Here is a 17316-nt window from a genome sequence, read left to right as displayed (position 1 = left end):
TAGAGTTATACTAACCTTGAAAACAGTGTAAGAGCTTCCATCTTTTTCCATTAAACTATTGCTCTAGAATAGTTTAATTAATGTAGTAATCATCTGTTTAATGAACATTGGATGGAAAAGCCACTGTGCCTCGTTTAGTGGTAGATACTTGAACTATCTTTTCCGTTCCTTTTCTGATTACTGGCATTCTCATTTTGTTACCTATAGTTAATTTCTGTAAATGTGTACATTAAAGTTCTATCTCCCTTCCCATGCCATATATCTTTACCTACATACACACATGTATCTCTCTTTTTCCCCCTTTATCAGAGTTGGTGAGTGTTTATCTATTCTATTGGGTTTTAAAAGAATCAACTCTTGGTCTTAAAATCAAACATAGATTTGAAGGTGTTGTTTTCTAATTAATTAATTTGTTTAAAATTTTAAAAATTCACTTTCATTTATTTTCTTGTTTCTTAGAATCTGGAGTTAAATGACTAGTTCATTTATTTTCAACCTTTCTTGTTCAATGACAAAGATAAAATAGTTATTAACTACACTCATGAGGGTCATTCCTTTAACAGTTATTGAGTAACTACTATGTTCTAGGTTCTAGTGAAGGGCTGCACAAGCTACAGCCCATGGACTTGGACTACAACCTGCTTTTGCATGGACTGTGAGTTAAGAATGGTCTTTACATGTTTAAAGTTTCAAAAACAAACAAACAAGGAGGATTATGTGGTGTGAAAGACTGAAATATTTCCCTTTCCTCCTTTACAGAAAGTGTTTGTGGACTGGCGGTCTAGTCTAATGGCAATAGAGATGCCTAGACAGTTCATATGAACCAGAACCCTTCTATCCCAGAGCTTGCCCAATTTACAAATTGCAGTCTTGGTCATCTTCCTCCAGTATAGTGGCTCTCAAATGATTTAATATCTTTGTACCATTTACATGCAAAATATTTTTTCATAAGCAACATTTCTCATCATAGAAGTCCCTTATAAAGGGGAGCCCAAGCACCCTTTCAGGATCATTGCTTCACTGCCACTATTTTCAATATTTCATAATATTTTGAATGTTAATTTTGAATTGTCAATGAACATTTCAGTGATGCAGATATTTCCCTCTGGTTTTCAAGTTAAAAAGAACACTAATCATGTCCTGTCACCATAAGTTGAAATATAGCAAGAGATTTCTGTCAAAATCACTGAAATCTGGCCTTGGCCCAGCTCTCCGTGCTATGAAGTTTCTGAGGGAGATACATAAATGAACCAATGGCAAATGGAAAAAAATCTTTAGCGTTTTCTATAGTTACACTTGTATACCCAATACCAGGCTCTCTGGTAATCCCTCCCCCAACCTCCTCAAAGCAAGGAGTTTAGACCAGAGGTCTAAGGAGGCTTCTCCTTGCGCCCAAACCCAAATGCTGTCACCAGTCACAGTCCATAATTCCTACGCATTCTTGTCATAAGGACAATACGGAAGGTGGCCAGAGCTGCAGCCCAGGCTGAAAAGAGTGTACCAGAAAAAGCAAAAGCACAAGGGAGCATGCACCCTTACCACTTTGGCAACAAGCTGGACTAGGCTTTTAGGGCTCGGAAAGACCCTTCCTGGCAGACAAGTGAGAGCACAGGAAGGGTGGCTGAATCTGTCTCAAATGGGCCTCCCCACATTTCCTTAGCCACTGCTGAAATAGAAGTAGAAAAGAATACCCTAAAAGCCCCATCCACTTTGGGACACTTAACTCAGAGTGACAACACTCCACATATTCCCCCCGCCCACATACGCAAAACCAAGATCTGTTCCCAAACTGTGTCCTTAAATCTCACCTCAAAAGATTAGTGCTGTCTACAACTTCAGCCTAAAGGATGCGTTTTCCCAAAGCCAAATGACTGAGATTATATTCTGAAGAGTTCCTACCATCACTCCCAACACTAAAGAAAATAAAAGTGAATTTGAGAAAAGAGCTAAGTCGCTTTGCATGCAACGTTTGGACCAAAAAGCCTTGGAAATTTAGTGTTTAAAAATGGAACACCATCCTGCTTTGGGGGAACAAGGGCACAGTCTGGCATACACACGATCACACAATACCAAAGCAGCATGCTGATTTTACATATGAGTTAACTAAGATTTGTAGAAGGACCCGCACTACAAATAAAAGCTGCCACGTGGATTACCTGTACCTCTCGAAATGGAGCCAGAACTGAAAACTCCAGTGCACATCTGACACCTCTGCTCTGGAGCCCACCCTGCCCTCACCCTCACCGCCACTCCCACCCCGCTCTGCACCGAACACATTCGCACTGCAGCTGAGAAAGGACCACATTGCAAATGATCTCTGTAGATTCATAGGCACACTGTCCATTTCGAATGAACGAACCCATCTTGGAGCTAAAAGGGAGCTATCTGCTTCTGCTTGCCGCCTCCTGCCAGGTAGATAAGCTATTCCCATTTTACAGATAAAGTAAATCAGAACCACAAGCTAGGAGGGTCAGAATGGCTTTATCATGGAGTGAGGGCTGTAGCGAAACACAGCGGGGCGCATGAAACACAGGGGGAACTGAGCCATCACGCAGGCGGACATCGAAATACGCTAAGCAATCAGAGTCACCGTGAAAAAGTCATGCAGCTTAAGTAGTGAGCCAGAGCTGTGCAAATTAATCCCCAGTCGGAAAGAAGGAGGCGGGGGGAGGGGAGCCTTGCGGGGGAAGAGGGGTGGGTGGGGACAGCTGGGTGAAAACAGAAGAGGAAAGGGGGCGGAAGGGACTCTCATGTTTCTGCTGCAGTTTCTGGGGAAGAGAATCGGAGACTCTACGCCGATTCTACCATATGGTTTTTTTTCTGCCACTATTGTGGAAACAACGTAACTTGTAGTCAACCACATTCCTCTGGTGGCAACAGGGGGTAAGATACACTGCAAAGGCAGAAGCGCTGGGTCAACGCCTCTTGTGTCCCCGTAAACGCGCAGGCGGGTGCGTGAGGTTCGGGGACAGGCACAGAGTCGCTGGGAGTGACTCATCAGATCCCCTGGCCCGACGGGGAGATGGTTTCCTGCAGAACGAGGTGCAGGAGGTGGTTCTGCTCGGCGCTCAACAGGGGCCACATCTCCACCTGCAGCGACTTGACGGCTTCCGTGTCCTTCTCGTGGGTGGCCATGACCAAGGACTGCAGCAGCAGGAAGAGCTCCTCGGGAAGCGGGCCGCTGCTGTCCTGCCCGTGGCCGTCGAAGGCCTCCCAGGAGTACTTCTCCAGGGTGTGCGCGTGCTCTGGCAGGAGCTTGGCGGGCGGCGGCTGCAGGAGCAGCAGCAGCAGCACGCGGGACACCTCGCAGCGGACCAGCACGTCGGCGAAGGCGCCCAGCGCGGCGGGGGAGGTCGCGGCCACGGACCCCGCGCCGGGCGGGAGCAGCGCGAGCGGTGGGGCGGAGACCGCGCCGGCCCCGGGCTGCGGCCCTGGCGGCTTGGGCTGCGGCTGCGGCGGGGGCTGCGGCCCCGGCGGCGGCACCGGGTGACCGCCGTGCTCCCGCGCCAGGTGCTGCATGCGCGTGAAGAGCGCCAGGGCGCCGCTGTAGTCGCGCGCCAGCAGCTGGCAGGACGCGGCGTCGCCGAGCGCCTGCAGGGCGGCCAGGGGCAGCTGGGGCAGCTGCAGCTGCGCGGCGCGTTGGAAGTGGCCGGCGGCGGCGGCCGGCTGGCCCAGGTCGCGCAGGGCGGCCGCCAGCTCGAGGCAGAGCGCGGCGGCGGCAACCGGCTGGCCTAGCTCCAGGTGCAGGCGCACAGCGGCGCCCAGGGCGGCGGCAGCGGCCTGCAGCGGCTCCCCGTAGGCGGCGGGGCAGGCCAAGCGCTGGCGCGCGTCGCGCTCCTGCCGCAGGAAGAGGCGCGCGGCCTCGGTCAGCGCCAGCGCCTCCCCGGGCCCGTGGAAGAGCGCCTGCTGGCAGCGGGCCACGGCCAGCTGGCACCAGGCCGCGTACGGCAGGCACTCCTGAGCGCGCAGCTCGCGCCCCAGCTGGCTGAACTGCTCGCCGGCCTCCGCCACGTTCGGCTTCCGCAGGAACCGCTTCTTTAGCTTGTTGCACACCTGGCGGTAGCGCGCCAAGAAGTCCCCGGCCTCAAGCCCGGGACCCGAACCGCCACCCAGGCCGGCCACGGAAGCCGCCATGTTCGCCGCTTAGGCACTTCCGGGCGCGCTGACGCAAGTGGGCGCACGTGCTGGGCGACGGCGGCGGGCTGAGACGTGCCCTGCGTCGGGCTACAGCCCACCACGCGACCGCGCCGGCTCGGCCGCCCGGAGCTCTCGTCGCCCTAGTGATATGCAAAATAGCAAGCACGGAGGCCCGGTCGGGACTGGCTGCGGGTGGCGTATGCAAATCGGGGGACCTGGGGTGGGGCCTGGCCCGCCGTTCGGGGTTCTGTGATCAGATCAATGGTGCTGGGGCGGGGCGTGTCTGGACGCCCCCTGTTGCTAGGTGACAGCTTTTTTTTTTAAATTTATTTATTTTTGGCAGTGTTGGGTCTTTGTTGCTGTGCAGGGGCTTTCTCTAGTTGTGGCGAGCGGGGGCTACTTTTCCTTGCGGTGCGCGGGCTTCTCATTGCGGTGGCTTCTCTTGTGGAGCATGGCGTCTAGGCGCGTGGGCTTCAGTAGTTGTGGCACACGGACTCAGTAGTTGTGGATCTCGGGCTCTAGAGCACAGGCTCAGTAGTTGTGGCGCACGGCCTTCCTTGCTCCGCGGCATGTGGGATCTTCCCAGACCAGGGCCCCAACCGGTAGGTGACAGCTTGTTTACGCAGGTTGCCAAGCAGGGCATCCCTTGGCATCTCTAGGGGAACACAACCAAAAACTCTTGACCCCGCGTGACCCTACTTCCGACTTTGCCTATGTGTTGATTGTGTCCCGCCCACCCCAATCCCGATCACGCCTCAATCTTCCCGTCAAAGCCCCTACCCCATGGGAGTCCATGCCAAGCGCTCTGTCCACCCACCCCTGCCTCCCGCACCCAGGGCGGTCGGTCGCCTTGGCACCTTCATCCTATCACGACACCGCCCTCACAGTGTTGACTGCCGCCGCAAGGAACCCCGTCCCTCTGGAGACTTTGGCCTGGCTCCGACTTGCTCAGAGCCAGCGGAGGAGCCTTCCGTTGTCCGGCCTCACCCCAGGCCCCAGTCCGCCCCCACCCCCGCCGCAGCCAGCCTCTCCCACCCAGGGCCACCCCAGGCACTGTCACCGTGAGAGACCGCTCCTCTCTGTCTGTACCCCCGGCTCCACGCCCCCCACCCCCCAACTCCGGCCAGACCGCCCCGCCCCCATCCCTCCGACGAGGGGTGTCCCACCACCACCACCTCCCACGCCAAGTGAGTGAAGCACGCGCAGGGGGTCTCTTGAAACACTTTATTGACTCGCAATGACTGTGCCCAAGGCGGTGGGCAGGCCGGGGCCGCCCGGGCTGTGCGGTCGGTCGGTGAGCGGGCCTGGCGCCTGACGGCCACCCCCCCGGGGTCCGGGGACCCAGGTGTCGTTGGGCAGCTAGTGCTGGGCCGGGGCCACCTGGGAGATGGTGCTATAGTCCTGAACAAGTCGGGGAGCAGCGCGTTGCTGCGGGCCGCCATGTCCATCAGCTCCGGAAGTGAGGCGCCTCCTGCCGTTGTTCTGGGCCTCATGGCCCGCCAGCTCCAGGACCCTGGCCGTCAGGTACTGGATGATGGCCACTAGGTAGACGGGTGCGGACGAGCTCAGGTGCTGGGCGTAGTGGCCCTCCCGCAGGAGGCGCTCCATGTGGCTCACGGAGAAGGACAGCTCGGCTCGGGGGGTGCGGGAGCGGCGACCGGGTGACCCTCGACGGCCCCTCTCCCCCGGCATGCTGGCCGTTGGGCGCGCTTTCTGCGACGGCCTCTCTCTGCGGTGCGCTGGGATGAGGTGCGGCGGGATGAGGGGCTGTCGGTTGTGCCTGCTGGTCCCAACATCTCAAGACAACCGGTGTTCTCAGGCCCCTCCTCCGTATCCTAGCGACCACAGGCCGGGCCCTCATTGGTCGGGGAGCACCCTGTGAGGTCACTGCTTTCCCATAACCCCTCCTCCACCCCACCTCACCCCGCCCCCACCCCCACCGCCGGGGTCCTGGGCCTGCAAAGAAATGGCACTGGCAGGATCCTGCTCGCCATGCTCGCTGGACTCTCTCTTTGGTGGAACTCCCACTGTCCACCGGACGGGAACTTTGTACAGAGAAGGCAGCTAATGGCGGACCATCCAGGGGCACTAAGTATACACTGGCGGTGCTGGGCCACCATCACGACTATATATCTACTTCCAAATGAATAATATTCCTGGCTGAATAACATTCAGCAGGCTGAATAATATTCCAATACGTGGCTAGACCACACATGTTGTGTATCCGCTCAGCAGCTGATGTACATTTGGGTGACTTCCACCTTGTGCCTGACGGGCATAGTGCTCTGTTGAACATTCCTGTGCAGGGTTCTGTTTGAACACCTGTTTTCCACTCATTTGGGTTTACAACCCATGGGATACATCTATGAGTTTATTTCTGGACCGTAGTTCTACTCCACTGATCTATGTGTCTATCCTTATGCTAGTACCACATAGTTTTGATAACTGTAGCTTTGGACTAAGTTTTGAAATAGGGAAGTGTGAGTCCTCCAACTTTTTTCTTCTTTTCCAAGATCATTTTGGCTATTCAAGGTCACTTGAAATTCCGTATGCATTTAGGATTGGCTTTTACATTTCTGTAAAACAGAGCATTGCGATTTCCATAGGGATTTCATTAAATCTCTAGACAACTTTGGGTGGGATTGCCGTCTTAGAAGTATTAAGTCTTCCAGTCCACAAAATCTGCTATCTTTCCCCCTTTTTTTTTAAGGTCATCATTAATTTCTTTCAGCAGTGCTTTGTAGTTTTCGGTGCACAAGCCTTGCACCTCCTTGGCTAAATTTATCCCTGTGTATTTTGTTCCTTTTGATGTTGTGTGAAATAGAACTGTTGTCAATTTCATTTTGGATTATTTTTTCATTGCTAGGATATGGAAACACAACAGATTTTTGTGTATTGATCTTGTATACTGCAACTTGGTTGAATTCGTTTGTTAACTCTAATAGTGTTTTGTGGATTCTTTAGGGTTTCCTGTACAGAAGAGCATGTCATCTGAGAATAGAAGTAGTTCAACTTCCTTTCCAACTTGGATGCTTTTCATTTCGTTTTCTTGCCTCATTGTTCTGAGTAGGACTTCCATTACAGTCTTGAGTAGAAGCACTGAAAGCAAGCATTCTTCTCTTGTTCCTGATGTTAGGGGAAATGCTTACAGTCTTCCACCATTGAGTATGACATTAGCTAGGGTATTTCATAAAAGCCTTTTATTTTGTTGAGGAATTTCCCTTCTATTCTTAGTTTGCTGGGTGTTTTCTTTTTTGTTTTTGTTTTAATCATGAAATGTTGTTGGATTTTGTTGAATGCTTTTTCTGCATCAACTAAGATGATCATGAGGGTGTTTTCCCCCTTCATTTTATCAATTTTATCAATGTGGTTTTGATTAATCAGTTTTCTTATGTTGAGCCATCCTTGCATTCCTGGGATAATTCCTATTTGGACAAGGAATGTAATATTTATAATATGCTGCTGGATTCAGCTAGAATTCTTCTGAGGATTTTTGCATCTATATTCATAAAGACTATTGGTCTGTAATTTTCTTTCTTCTGGTATATATGTCTGGCTTTGGTATCAAGGTAATGCTGGCCCTATAGTATGAGTTAGGATGTTTTTCCTCCTCTTCTATCTTTTGGAAGAGTTTGGGAAAAGATTGGCATTAATTCTTTAAACATTTATTAGAATTCACCAGTGAAGCCACCTAGCACATAGTTTCTGGCACATAATACATGGAATCTAGGATTTGTGTAGTCATTAGTTATTTGTTGAATTAATACATTGTCTTCCTAAGAAGGTATCTAATCAAGACACAATAATTGAGTTAAAAATGAAGCAGATCTATTTATCAAAAATAATGCTGTGCCTACAGATTGTCACACTGAGTGAAGTAAGTCAGACAAAGACAAATACATGATATCACTTATTTGTGAAATCGAAAAAAGTGTACAAATGAACTTATGTACAAAACAGAAGTAGAGTCACACATGTGGAAAACAAACTTATGGTTACCACGGGGGTAAGGCGGGGGATAAATTGGGAGATTGGGATAGACATATACACACTACTATATAGAAAATAGATAACTAATAAGGACCTACTATATAGCACATGGAACTCTACTCAGTACTCTGTAATGACCTATGTGGGAAAAGAATCTAAAAAAGTGTGGATACATGTATGTGTATAACTGATTCACTTTGCTGTACAGCAGAAACTAACACAACATTGTAAATCAACTATACTCCAATAAAAATATTTTTAAATGCTGTGATTTCTGGGGCAATGCTATACATTTATTAACATTTTTATCCCATAGGAAGAAAAAATTTTTACATGGAAGAACAATTTTTTAAATTCCCCATAATACTATAACTCTGATGTCTGATTATATAACAGCCATACATTGATTCCTGTTTTAGTGTATTCAAGCAGATACAGAATCCCAGGTGTTTTATGAGAGAGGATTTTCAGCTTTCTTTTTTCTATATACCATGATTTAAATCTAGGCCTTTTGAATTGGAATTACTACCATATTTCTCAAACTGTGTTCCTTATTCCATAAATATGTCATGTACTTTTCTGTAGAACCTAGACATGTCAAGTTCCTAAACCCCAGAAGTTGGATATTAACATGTGTCTCATGAATTCATACACAAGGAATCATTAATTAACGCCCCACAGTACACACACACACACACACACACACACACACACATTATTGGAAGATCATTCTGAGACCAGTATGGTAAGCTGCCTACTCCAAGTTCCCTTTCACAGCTGCAGCTGACTCTGCCCTAAGCTAGTGTTTCTCAAACTTTATGGTTTGATTCAGTAGATCTGGAATAGGGCTCAAGATGTTGCATGTCTAATTGCTCCCAGGTGATTCTAATGCAGCTGGTCTGTGGCCCACACTGGATTAGCAAAGGCCTAAATGGCTTCCACAACTTTGATGAATGACCGTTTTACAGGACCCCAAAGTAGACTGCTTAACCTGCTCAGACCTAATCTCCCTTGTTCCATTCTTCTCCCTGTGATTTTCTCCTTCGCATATTACATTCTAACATCTGGCTAGCCAGAATGGTTTTATTTGGGTGTTCGGTGCTGTTGAGAAATGCACAGAGCAAATTAGAAGAAAGATATGATTGGGAGGAATTGCTTCTTATTCTTTCTTCATTTTACATGTATCTGTGCTAATACCTCCCTACAGGTCTTCTTTGGCAATGTGGATTCATCTGGGATAAAACACAATATTTTTAACCCTCCAATTATTGCTCGGTATGTCCGTTTGCACCCAACGCATTACAGCATCCGCAGCACTCTTCGCATGGAGTTGATGGGCTGTGATTTAAACAGTAAGTGTCGGGCTTCCCTGGTGGCGCAGTTGTTGAGAGTCCGCCTGCCGATGCAGGGGATACGGGTTCATGCCCCGGTCTGGGAGGATCCCACATGCCGTGGAACAGCTGGGTCCGTGAGCCATGGCCGCTGAGCCTGCGCATCTGGAGCCTGTGCTCCATAACGGGAGAGGCCACAGCGGTGAGAGGCCCACGTACTGCAAAAAAAAAAACAAAAACAAAAAACAGTAAGTGTCAAGTCATCCCATGTTGTTACCTGTCCCAACCATGAGTAGGATGACTAACCATCCTAGTTTTCCTGAGACTGGTGGGATTTCCCAGGACACAGAACTATCAATGCTAAAACCAGTACAGTCCTGGGCAAACCCATGACTTGGTCATCCTAACCATGGGATTCCCCAGGGGCAGCCACCTCCTACACTACTATTAACAAGGCAAATCAAACTCCAACAGAGCTGAACAGAGCTGACCAGAAAATAGGGGGCATCTTAAAAATAACATGCAAAAGTTAGTGCCTGGGAAATGACTTCGTGATGACAGTAGCCCTAGAACATATCAGTGGAGACAGGCCAGCAGAACGTCAGCTGCAACTTGTTTTGTGATTACATTCTCCTTTCATTTCTCTGAGGTTGCAACATGGCACTGGGAATGGAGAGTAAAGCAATATCAGATGCACAGATTACTGCCTCATCCCACTTAAGCAATATGTTTGCCACCTGGTCTCCTTCACAAGCCCGACTTCACCTCCAAGGGAGGACTAATGCCTGGAGACCCCGGGTAAGAGGGAACAAATTTGCCGTATAACTGATGCAGAAAAAGGAGTAGTGGTTGGGAAAGAATAGGGTAAGCTCTTGACTGTTTCTTCAGTTACTTCTATCACCTGGTTGTTCCCACAAAGAGTGTCAAGGAAAGTTGACTACGCACAGAAAATCCGACAGATATTTATTTAGTGGGTGTGCCATGTGAATTCACACAGCATTCATTGGGGGAAAATGACCCCAATTGAACCTCCTAGAAACAGAATATCTATATGTAGTACTGGGCTAATATTTGTCAAAGAATTGGAGTGGCTGAAATCCAGTTTTACAGAGAAATATCAACAAAGCAAAGGGTCATAGTTATGTACAGTTCATTGGGCACAGTTCTTTTCTGGAACCACTCAGTTTGTGATTTTCAATCACTGACTAGCTTGGGGAAATGGATGGAGTTAATGGTCTCCGTTCCTCCAGGGGCTTATTTTAAACAAAATAGGTTGTATAACACATTGCCAAACTTTTAATACTCTAGTCAGTCTGTATATTACTCATATATTCATTCAGCAAACCTTTACTGGGCCCCTATTAAGTGGCTAACCCTGGGGATACAGAGATGAATCATGAAAAATTTCAGCCCTCAATTTGCTTCGAGTCTAATAAGGGAGACTGACAGGTAATTAATATGCAGAGTGATAAGTGCTGTGGTGTGATTAAGAAGGGATTTGGGGATTTCTGGGAGCAAATAGTGACCAAAAAGATACTACTCTTACTTCCTCAGGCAAATAATCAAAAACAGTGGCTGCAAGTGGACTTCCAGAAGACAATGAGAGTCACAGGAATAACCACCCAGGGGGTGAAATCTCTGCTTACCAGCATGTATGTGAAGGAGTTCCTCATATCCAGTAGTCAAGATGGCCATAACTGGACTCTGTTTCTTCAGAATGGCAAAGTAAAGGTACGCTAATCTCACAGGAAAGGCACAAAGCCTGTCTTAGAACTTGACATTTAGAAACATAACAAGGTTGATATATGACCAGACTTTCAGGATAAACTTTACTGAGTATCTATAGTAATAGGACACTATGAAAGGCATTCTGGGAGGACACAGTGACTCCAAGCAAGAATGTATCATCCCAGGAAAGAGCGGAGTAGAACCGAAAGCTGCTTATCCTCGTAGATGTTGATGCCATGCAGGATGGTGGCCCTTACCGAGCTCTCTAGCATAGTCTCTTGCTACTTGCTCCTTTGCTTTCTAAGCTCCACCCATACTAAGAAACCCTCAAGTCCCTAAAAACAGCATGTTCTTTCTCACACTAGGCTTTTATATGTACTGTTTCTTCTACCTAGAACGTTTTTTCTAGGTACTTCTTATTGACCCTTTCACCTGGTGCATTCTTCAAGTCTCAGATAAACATCATCTCCTCCAAGAAGAATTCCTTGTTCCCTCAAGGCTGGATTAAACATTTTTGCTTCTGGCAGTTTAGTGAACCAGAGTACTGATAATGTATGTTCTAGAGGACATTCCCATTTTAAAAAGGGCATATCTCTGATACATGCTGTAACATGCATGGCTAAATTAATTAGAGCAGACATAAAAGGACAAATATTGTATAATTTCACTTATATGAGTATATTAGTCAGAGTTCTCCAGAGAAACAGAACCAATTGACTCACATGATTATGGAGGCTGACAAGTCTCAAGCTCTGCAGGGTGAGTCAGCAAGCTGAAGACCAGGAGAGCCAATGGCATAAGTTTCAGTCTGAGTGTGAAGGTCTGGAAACGAGGAGAGCCAGTGGTGTAGTTCCTGTCTGAAGGCTGGTAGACTCAAGACCCAGGAAGAACCAATATTTGAGTTTGAGCCCAAAGGCTAGAAAAAAACCCAATGTCCCAATTCAAATGGGCCATGCAAAAAGCATTCTCTCTTACTCAGACGAGGGTCAGCCTTTTTGTTCTATTCAGACCTTCAACTGATTGCATAATGCTCACCCGCTTCGGGGAGACAGCAATCTGCTCTACTCACTCTACTATTTAAATGTTAATCTCATCCAAAAACATCCTCACCAACACACCCATAATAATGTTTGACCAAATATCTGGACACCGTAATGCCTAGACAAGTTGACATGTAAAATTAACAATTACAATGAGACTGAAAGTCGAATAGAGGTTACCAGAGGCTGGGAGCTGGGGAGGATGGAGAGTTATTGTTTGATGGAGACAGAGTTTCAGTTTTGTTTTTGTTTTTATTTTTTGGTTTTTTGTTTTGTTTTGGCCGTGCTGCAAGGCTTGTGGGATGTGGGATCTTTGTTCCCTGACCAGTGATTGAACCTGTGTCCTCAGCAGTGAGAGCACAGAGTCCGAACCACTGGAGCAGCAGGGAATTCCCCAGAGTTTCAGTTTTGCAAGACCATTTTGGAGATGGTTGGTGGTGATAGTTGCACAACATTGTGAATGTACATGTTATGTACTTGTTGTCAAATGTACTTGTACACTTAAAAACAGTTAAAATGTTAAAATATATGTTATGTATACATTACCAAAATTTTAAAAAGGCTATAGCACTGATAGTACATACTTCTTAATGCACTGCTACACTCAATGAAGAAAGGGGACTCTCCAGCCTCCTCACCACCAACAGCAAAAAACAAAACAAACAAACAAAAAAATGAGCTTTTATTTTAAAATAATGAGCTTAAATCAGAGCAAAGAGAGGTGAAAAATCAGAAAATGTAAAATGGAGGAACTTTCCTAAAGGGAAATGCTTATATTAGTGTTGTTCTCAGGAGACCAAGCTTTGAGCAAAGTGCAAGAATGGAATGTGAGACTTCTGCATTAAGTAATGAAACCCAGAAAGTAGTAGAACTAGTTGCAGATAAGTAGCACCTCCTGGCTTCTGGAAGAATGATTTCTCTAGAGAAAAAGCATTCCCAGTTTAGGTCTCCAGGATTCCTACATATTAAAATGATAAGATCATAAACATAGATCAGCAAACATACAAGATAACAAGCCAACTTGACTACAGATGGGCAGAAACAATCAATACAAATTTAGAATCTGAAGAATATCAGATATTGACATTATCAGATATATATCATAAAATAATTATGCACAGAATACTTAAAGCAATGAGCTATGGAAACATAAAAATAAATGACAAATTATTAGGCAGTTTTGGAAAAAACAGTACTTTTAGAAATTAAAAAACATCATTGTTGAAGTTTAAAAATCAAAGAAAGACTTAATAGTGAGTTGGGCACAGCCAAAGAGAATTTAGTCACTGGAACATATATCTCAAGAAATTACCCAGAATGGAGCACAGAAGGTGAAACATATGAAAAAGAAATTGAGACATATGCTATACAGAGAAAGCTATATATATATATATATGGAATCCAGAATGAATGAAAGAAATAGTGGAGAAGTGGCAAACAAACACGGATGACCACTTTCACCACTTCTGTTCAACACTGTACTGGAAGTTATAACCAGAGAAATTACAAAAAATAAAAATAAACAAAAGGCATTCAGATTGGAAGGGAAGAAGTAAAACTCTCTCTCTTCACCAATGATATGATATTATCATAGAAAATCCTAAAGAACCCACAAAAAACTATTAGAACTAATAGATGAATTCAGTAAAGCTGTAGGATACATGATCAACACACAAAAATCTGTTGTGTTTCCATACACTAGTAGTGAAAAATCTGAAAAGAAAATTAAGAAAAAAATTTCATTTACAATATCATCCAAAAGAATAAAATATTTAGGAATAAACTTAACCAAGGAGGTACAAGACATGTACACTCAAAACTACAAAACATTGCTTGAAAAATTAAAGAAGTCCTAAATGAATGGAGAGACATCCTGGGTTAATGGATTGGAACACATTATTAAGATGGCACTACTAACCAAAGCTTTCTACAGATTCAGTGCAATCCCTATCAAAATCCCAATGGCCATTTTTGCAGAAATGGCCAAGCTGATCTTATAATTCATCTGTAATTGCAAGGGACCCAAAATAGCAAAAACAATCTTGAAAAAACAGTTACAGGATTCACACTACCCAATTTCAAAACTTACTACAAAGCTACAGTAATCAAAACACTGTGGTAGTGACATAAAGATAGAATTCAAGTCCAGAAATAATGCTATACATCTATAGTAAATTGATTTTCGATAAGGGTGCCAAGACCATTCAATGGGAAAAGAATAGTCTCTTCAACAAATAATGCTGGGAAAACTGGATAGCCACATGCAAAAGAATGAAGTCACCACACACCATATACAAAAATTAATTCAAAATAGATCAAATACCTAAATATAAGAACTAAAATTTTAAAACTCTTGGAAGAAAATATAGAGGTAAATCTTCATGACCTTAGATTTTACAAATGGTTTTTTAGATGTGAACCATAATCACAAACAACAGAAGAAAAATAGATATGAAAAGAATTCTTAAACTCAACAAAAAGACAACCAAATTTAAAAATAGGCAAAGGACTTCAATAGGCATTTCTCCAAAGAAGATATACAAATGGCCAACAAGTACATCAACACCAACATCATTAGTCATTAGAAAAATGCAAATCAAAACCACAATGAGATATTACTTCACACTTACTAGGATGGCTATATATTTTTTTAATACAGAAAGTAAGAAGTGTTAGCAAGGATGTAGAAAAAATGGAACCCATACTGCTGATGGCAATGCGAAATTGGCAGCCACTGTAGAAACCATAGAATTACCATATGATCCCAGCAATTCTGCTACTGGGTATGTACCCAAAAGAACTGAAACTAGGCAATTAACAAAAACTTGCAGGCAAATGCTCCTAGCAGCACTATTCACAATAGCCAATGGGTGAAAATGACACAAATGCCCATCAACTGGTGGATAAACAAATTCTGATCTATCCATACAGCTGAATATTATTCAGCCATTAAAAAACATAGACATGCTGATGCATGCTACAATATGGATGAACCTTGAAAATATGCTAAGTGAAAGAAGTCAGACACGAAAGACTACATATTGTATGATTCCATTTATATGAAATATCCAGAATAGGCAAATATAGAGAGACAGAAAACAGATTAGTGATTACCAGAGATTGGAGAGAAGGGTAAACGGGGAGTGGCTTCCTGATGGGTACTGGATTTCCTTTTGGAGTGATAGAAATATTCTGGAACTAGGTAATGGTGAATGTAATAAATGCCACTGAATTTTACAATTTAAAATGGTTAAGATGATAAATTTTATGTTATGTACATTTTACCACAATAAAAAAGGAACCAGAAGACACATACATTACCATAATAAGAGTAACAAGCTGACAGGCGATTTCTAAGCAATAATGAAAATCAGAAGATAATTAATGATATCCATGTGAGGCTAAAAGGAAAAATCTGAAACCTGCCCCCCAAAGAAAGAAAATCTGGTGAAATATTTTTCATGCATTCAAGCAAAAACTAAAAAAAATTTTCAGGGACTTTCCTGGCAGTCCAGTGGTTAAGACTCTGAGCTTCCACTGCAGGGGGCCTGGGTTCAATCCCTGGTGGGGGAACTAAGATCCTGCAAGCTGTGCAGCCACAGCCAAAAAAAATTTCCGACTTGCATGACTGATTTTACCACCCAGTAAAATCCTGCCAACATAAAAAAAAATGAGGATATTTATTAACCTTATGACAGTAAATTTGGAAAATTAGGTAAAATGGATAATTTCTAGTAAATATAACTTACTCAAGAAAGAATCAAAAACCCTGAAACTCCTACAACCATTTTTTTTATTGGCCACGCCCCGCACCTTGCAGGATCTTAGTTCCCTGACCAGGGGTGGAACCTGGGCCCCCTGCAGTGGAAGTGCAGAAACTCCTACAACCTTTGAAAAATTGAATTGGTGTTCAAAAATCTTCCTACAAAGAAAACTCCAGATTTAGATGGCTATATTAAATACTCTACCAAATTTTCAAGGGAGAAATAACACCATTATTACAAAGATTCTTCCAGAAAAATGGAAAAAGCTTGTATTTACATTATCCAACTCTTGAAGTGATGACAACAAATCACAACAAGGGCAATTTTATTAGAAAAGAAAATAATAGGCCAACTTTACTCATGAACATAGATCTGAAACAAAATATTAGCAATATGTATGTGTTAGATTTATCCTAGGAATGCAAGGTTGGCTTAACATTAGAAAATTAATGCAATCCATCACATTAATGAACTTCAGGCTTATACAGCCAATAAATGCTGAGAAAAAGATTCATAAAATTCAATATTTATTCTTAATGGGAAAATTTAGCAAACTAAGACTAGTAGAGAAACTACGCAATCTGATAAAGGATATTAACAAAACTTTTACAGCAAATATAATATTTTAGGTGAAACACAGAAAGGTTTCCTTTGAGATTAAAAATAAGATACCATTTATCTATTGCTGCATCACAAACTACTCTGAAACTTGGCCACAATTTTGTGGATCAGGAATTTAGGTTGATCTGTCTGGCTGGTTTGTCTGTGATCCATGGGGTGTCAGTGGGTATGGATGGATGGATCTACTTCCTAGATGGCTTCTTTGCTCACCTGCCTGCTATCTTGGTTCTCCTTGACCTTTTCACCCACTGGTGTCTCTTCAGGGCCTCTCAGCATGTGGTCTTAGGATAGTCACTCTTCTTACATAAAAGCTAGATTCCAAGAAACCAAGGTGGAAGCTGTCAGTCCTCTTGAACTTGGCACAGCATCACCTCTGCCGCCATACTCTATCAGCCCACAGAATCAATTGCCCAACCCAACTTAAAACAAATCAAAAGACACATGCGCCCCAATGTTCACTGCAGCACTATTTACAATAGCCAGGACATGGAAGCAACCTAAGTGTCCAAGGACAGAGGAATGGATAAAGATGATGTGGTACATATATACAATGCAATACTACTCAGCCATAAAAAAGAATGAAACAATGCCATTTGCAGCAACATGGATGGACCTAGAGATTATCATACTAAGTGAAGTAAGTCAGACACAGAAAGACAAATATCACTTATATGTGGAATCTAAAAGAAATGATACAAATGAACT

At 44.5% G+C, this 17316-nt stretch overlaps 3 protein-coding genes across 3 annotated transcripts in view; 1 reads left to right on the top strand and 2 right to left on the bottom strand.

Moving 5' to 3' along the window:
- The window catches only part of F8 (coagulation factor VIII), a 112572-nt gene that overhangs the window by 89635 nt on the left and 5621 nt on the right, over nucleotides 1–17316 (top strand). Inside the window, exons 23-25 of the mRNA XM_082610237.1 lie at nucleotides 9335–9479; nucleotides 10108–10256; nucleotides 11013–11189. Of these exons, the coding sequence (XP_082466363.1) occupies nucleotides 9335–9479; nucleotides 10108–10256; nucleotides 11013–11189 (471 nt within the window). The remainder of the gene's footprint in view (nucleotides 1–9334; nucleotides 9480–10107; nucleotides 10257–11012; nucleotides 11190–17316) is intronic.
- F8A1 (coagulation factor VIII associated 1) lies at nucleotides 440–4762 on the bottom strand. Its single transcript, XM_082610261.1, has one exon. The coding sequence runs from the start codon at nucleotides 4132–4134 to the stop codon at nucleotides 2998–3000; it is 1137 nt and encodes a 378-aa protein (XP_082466387.1). The 5' UTR covers nucleotides 4135–4762; the 3' UTR covers nucleotides 440–2997.
- Nucleotides 5497–5829, bottom strand: H2AB1 (H2A.B variant histone 1; the record flags this gene model as incomplete). Its single annotated transcript, XM_082610373.1, is given in 3 exon segments — nucleotides 5497–5538; nucleotides 5541–5594; nucleotides 5596–5829. Coding segments are annotated over 3 exon segments (330 nt in total).

Source organism: Mesoplodon mirus (genome assembly GCF_964341445.2).
Source record: "Mesoplodon mirus genome assembly, chromosome: X".
Classification (NCBI taxonomy): domain Eukaryota; kingdom Metazoa; phylum Chordata; class Mammalia; order Artiodactyla; family Ziphiidae; genus Mesoplodon; species Mesoplodon mirus.
Note: the sequence above shows the minus strand (reverse complement) of the source record. Positions and strands in the feature narration are given on the sequence as shown.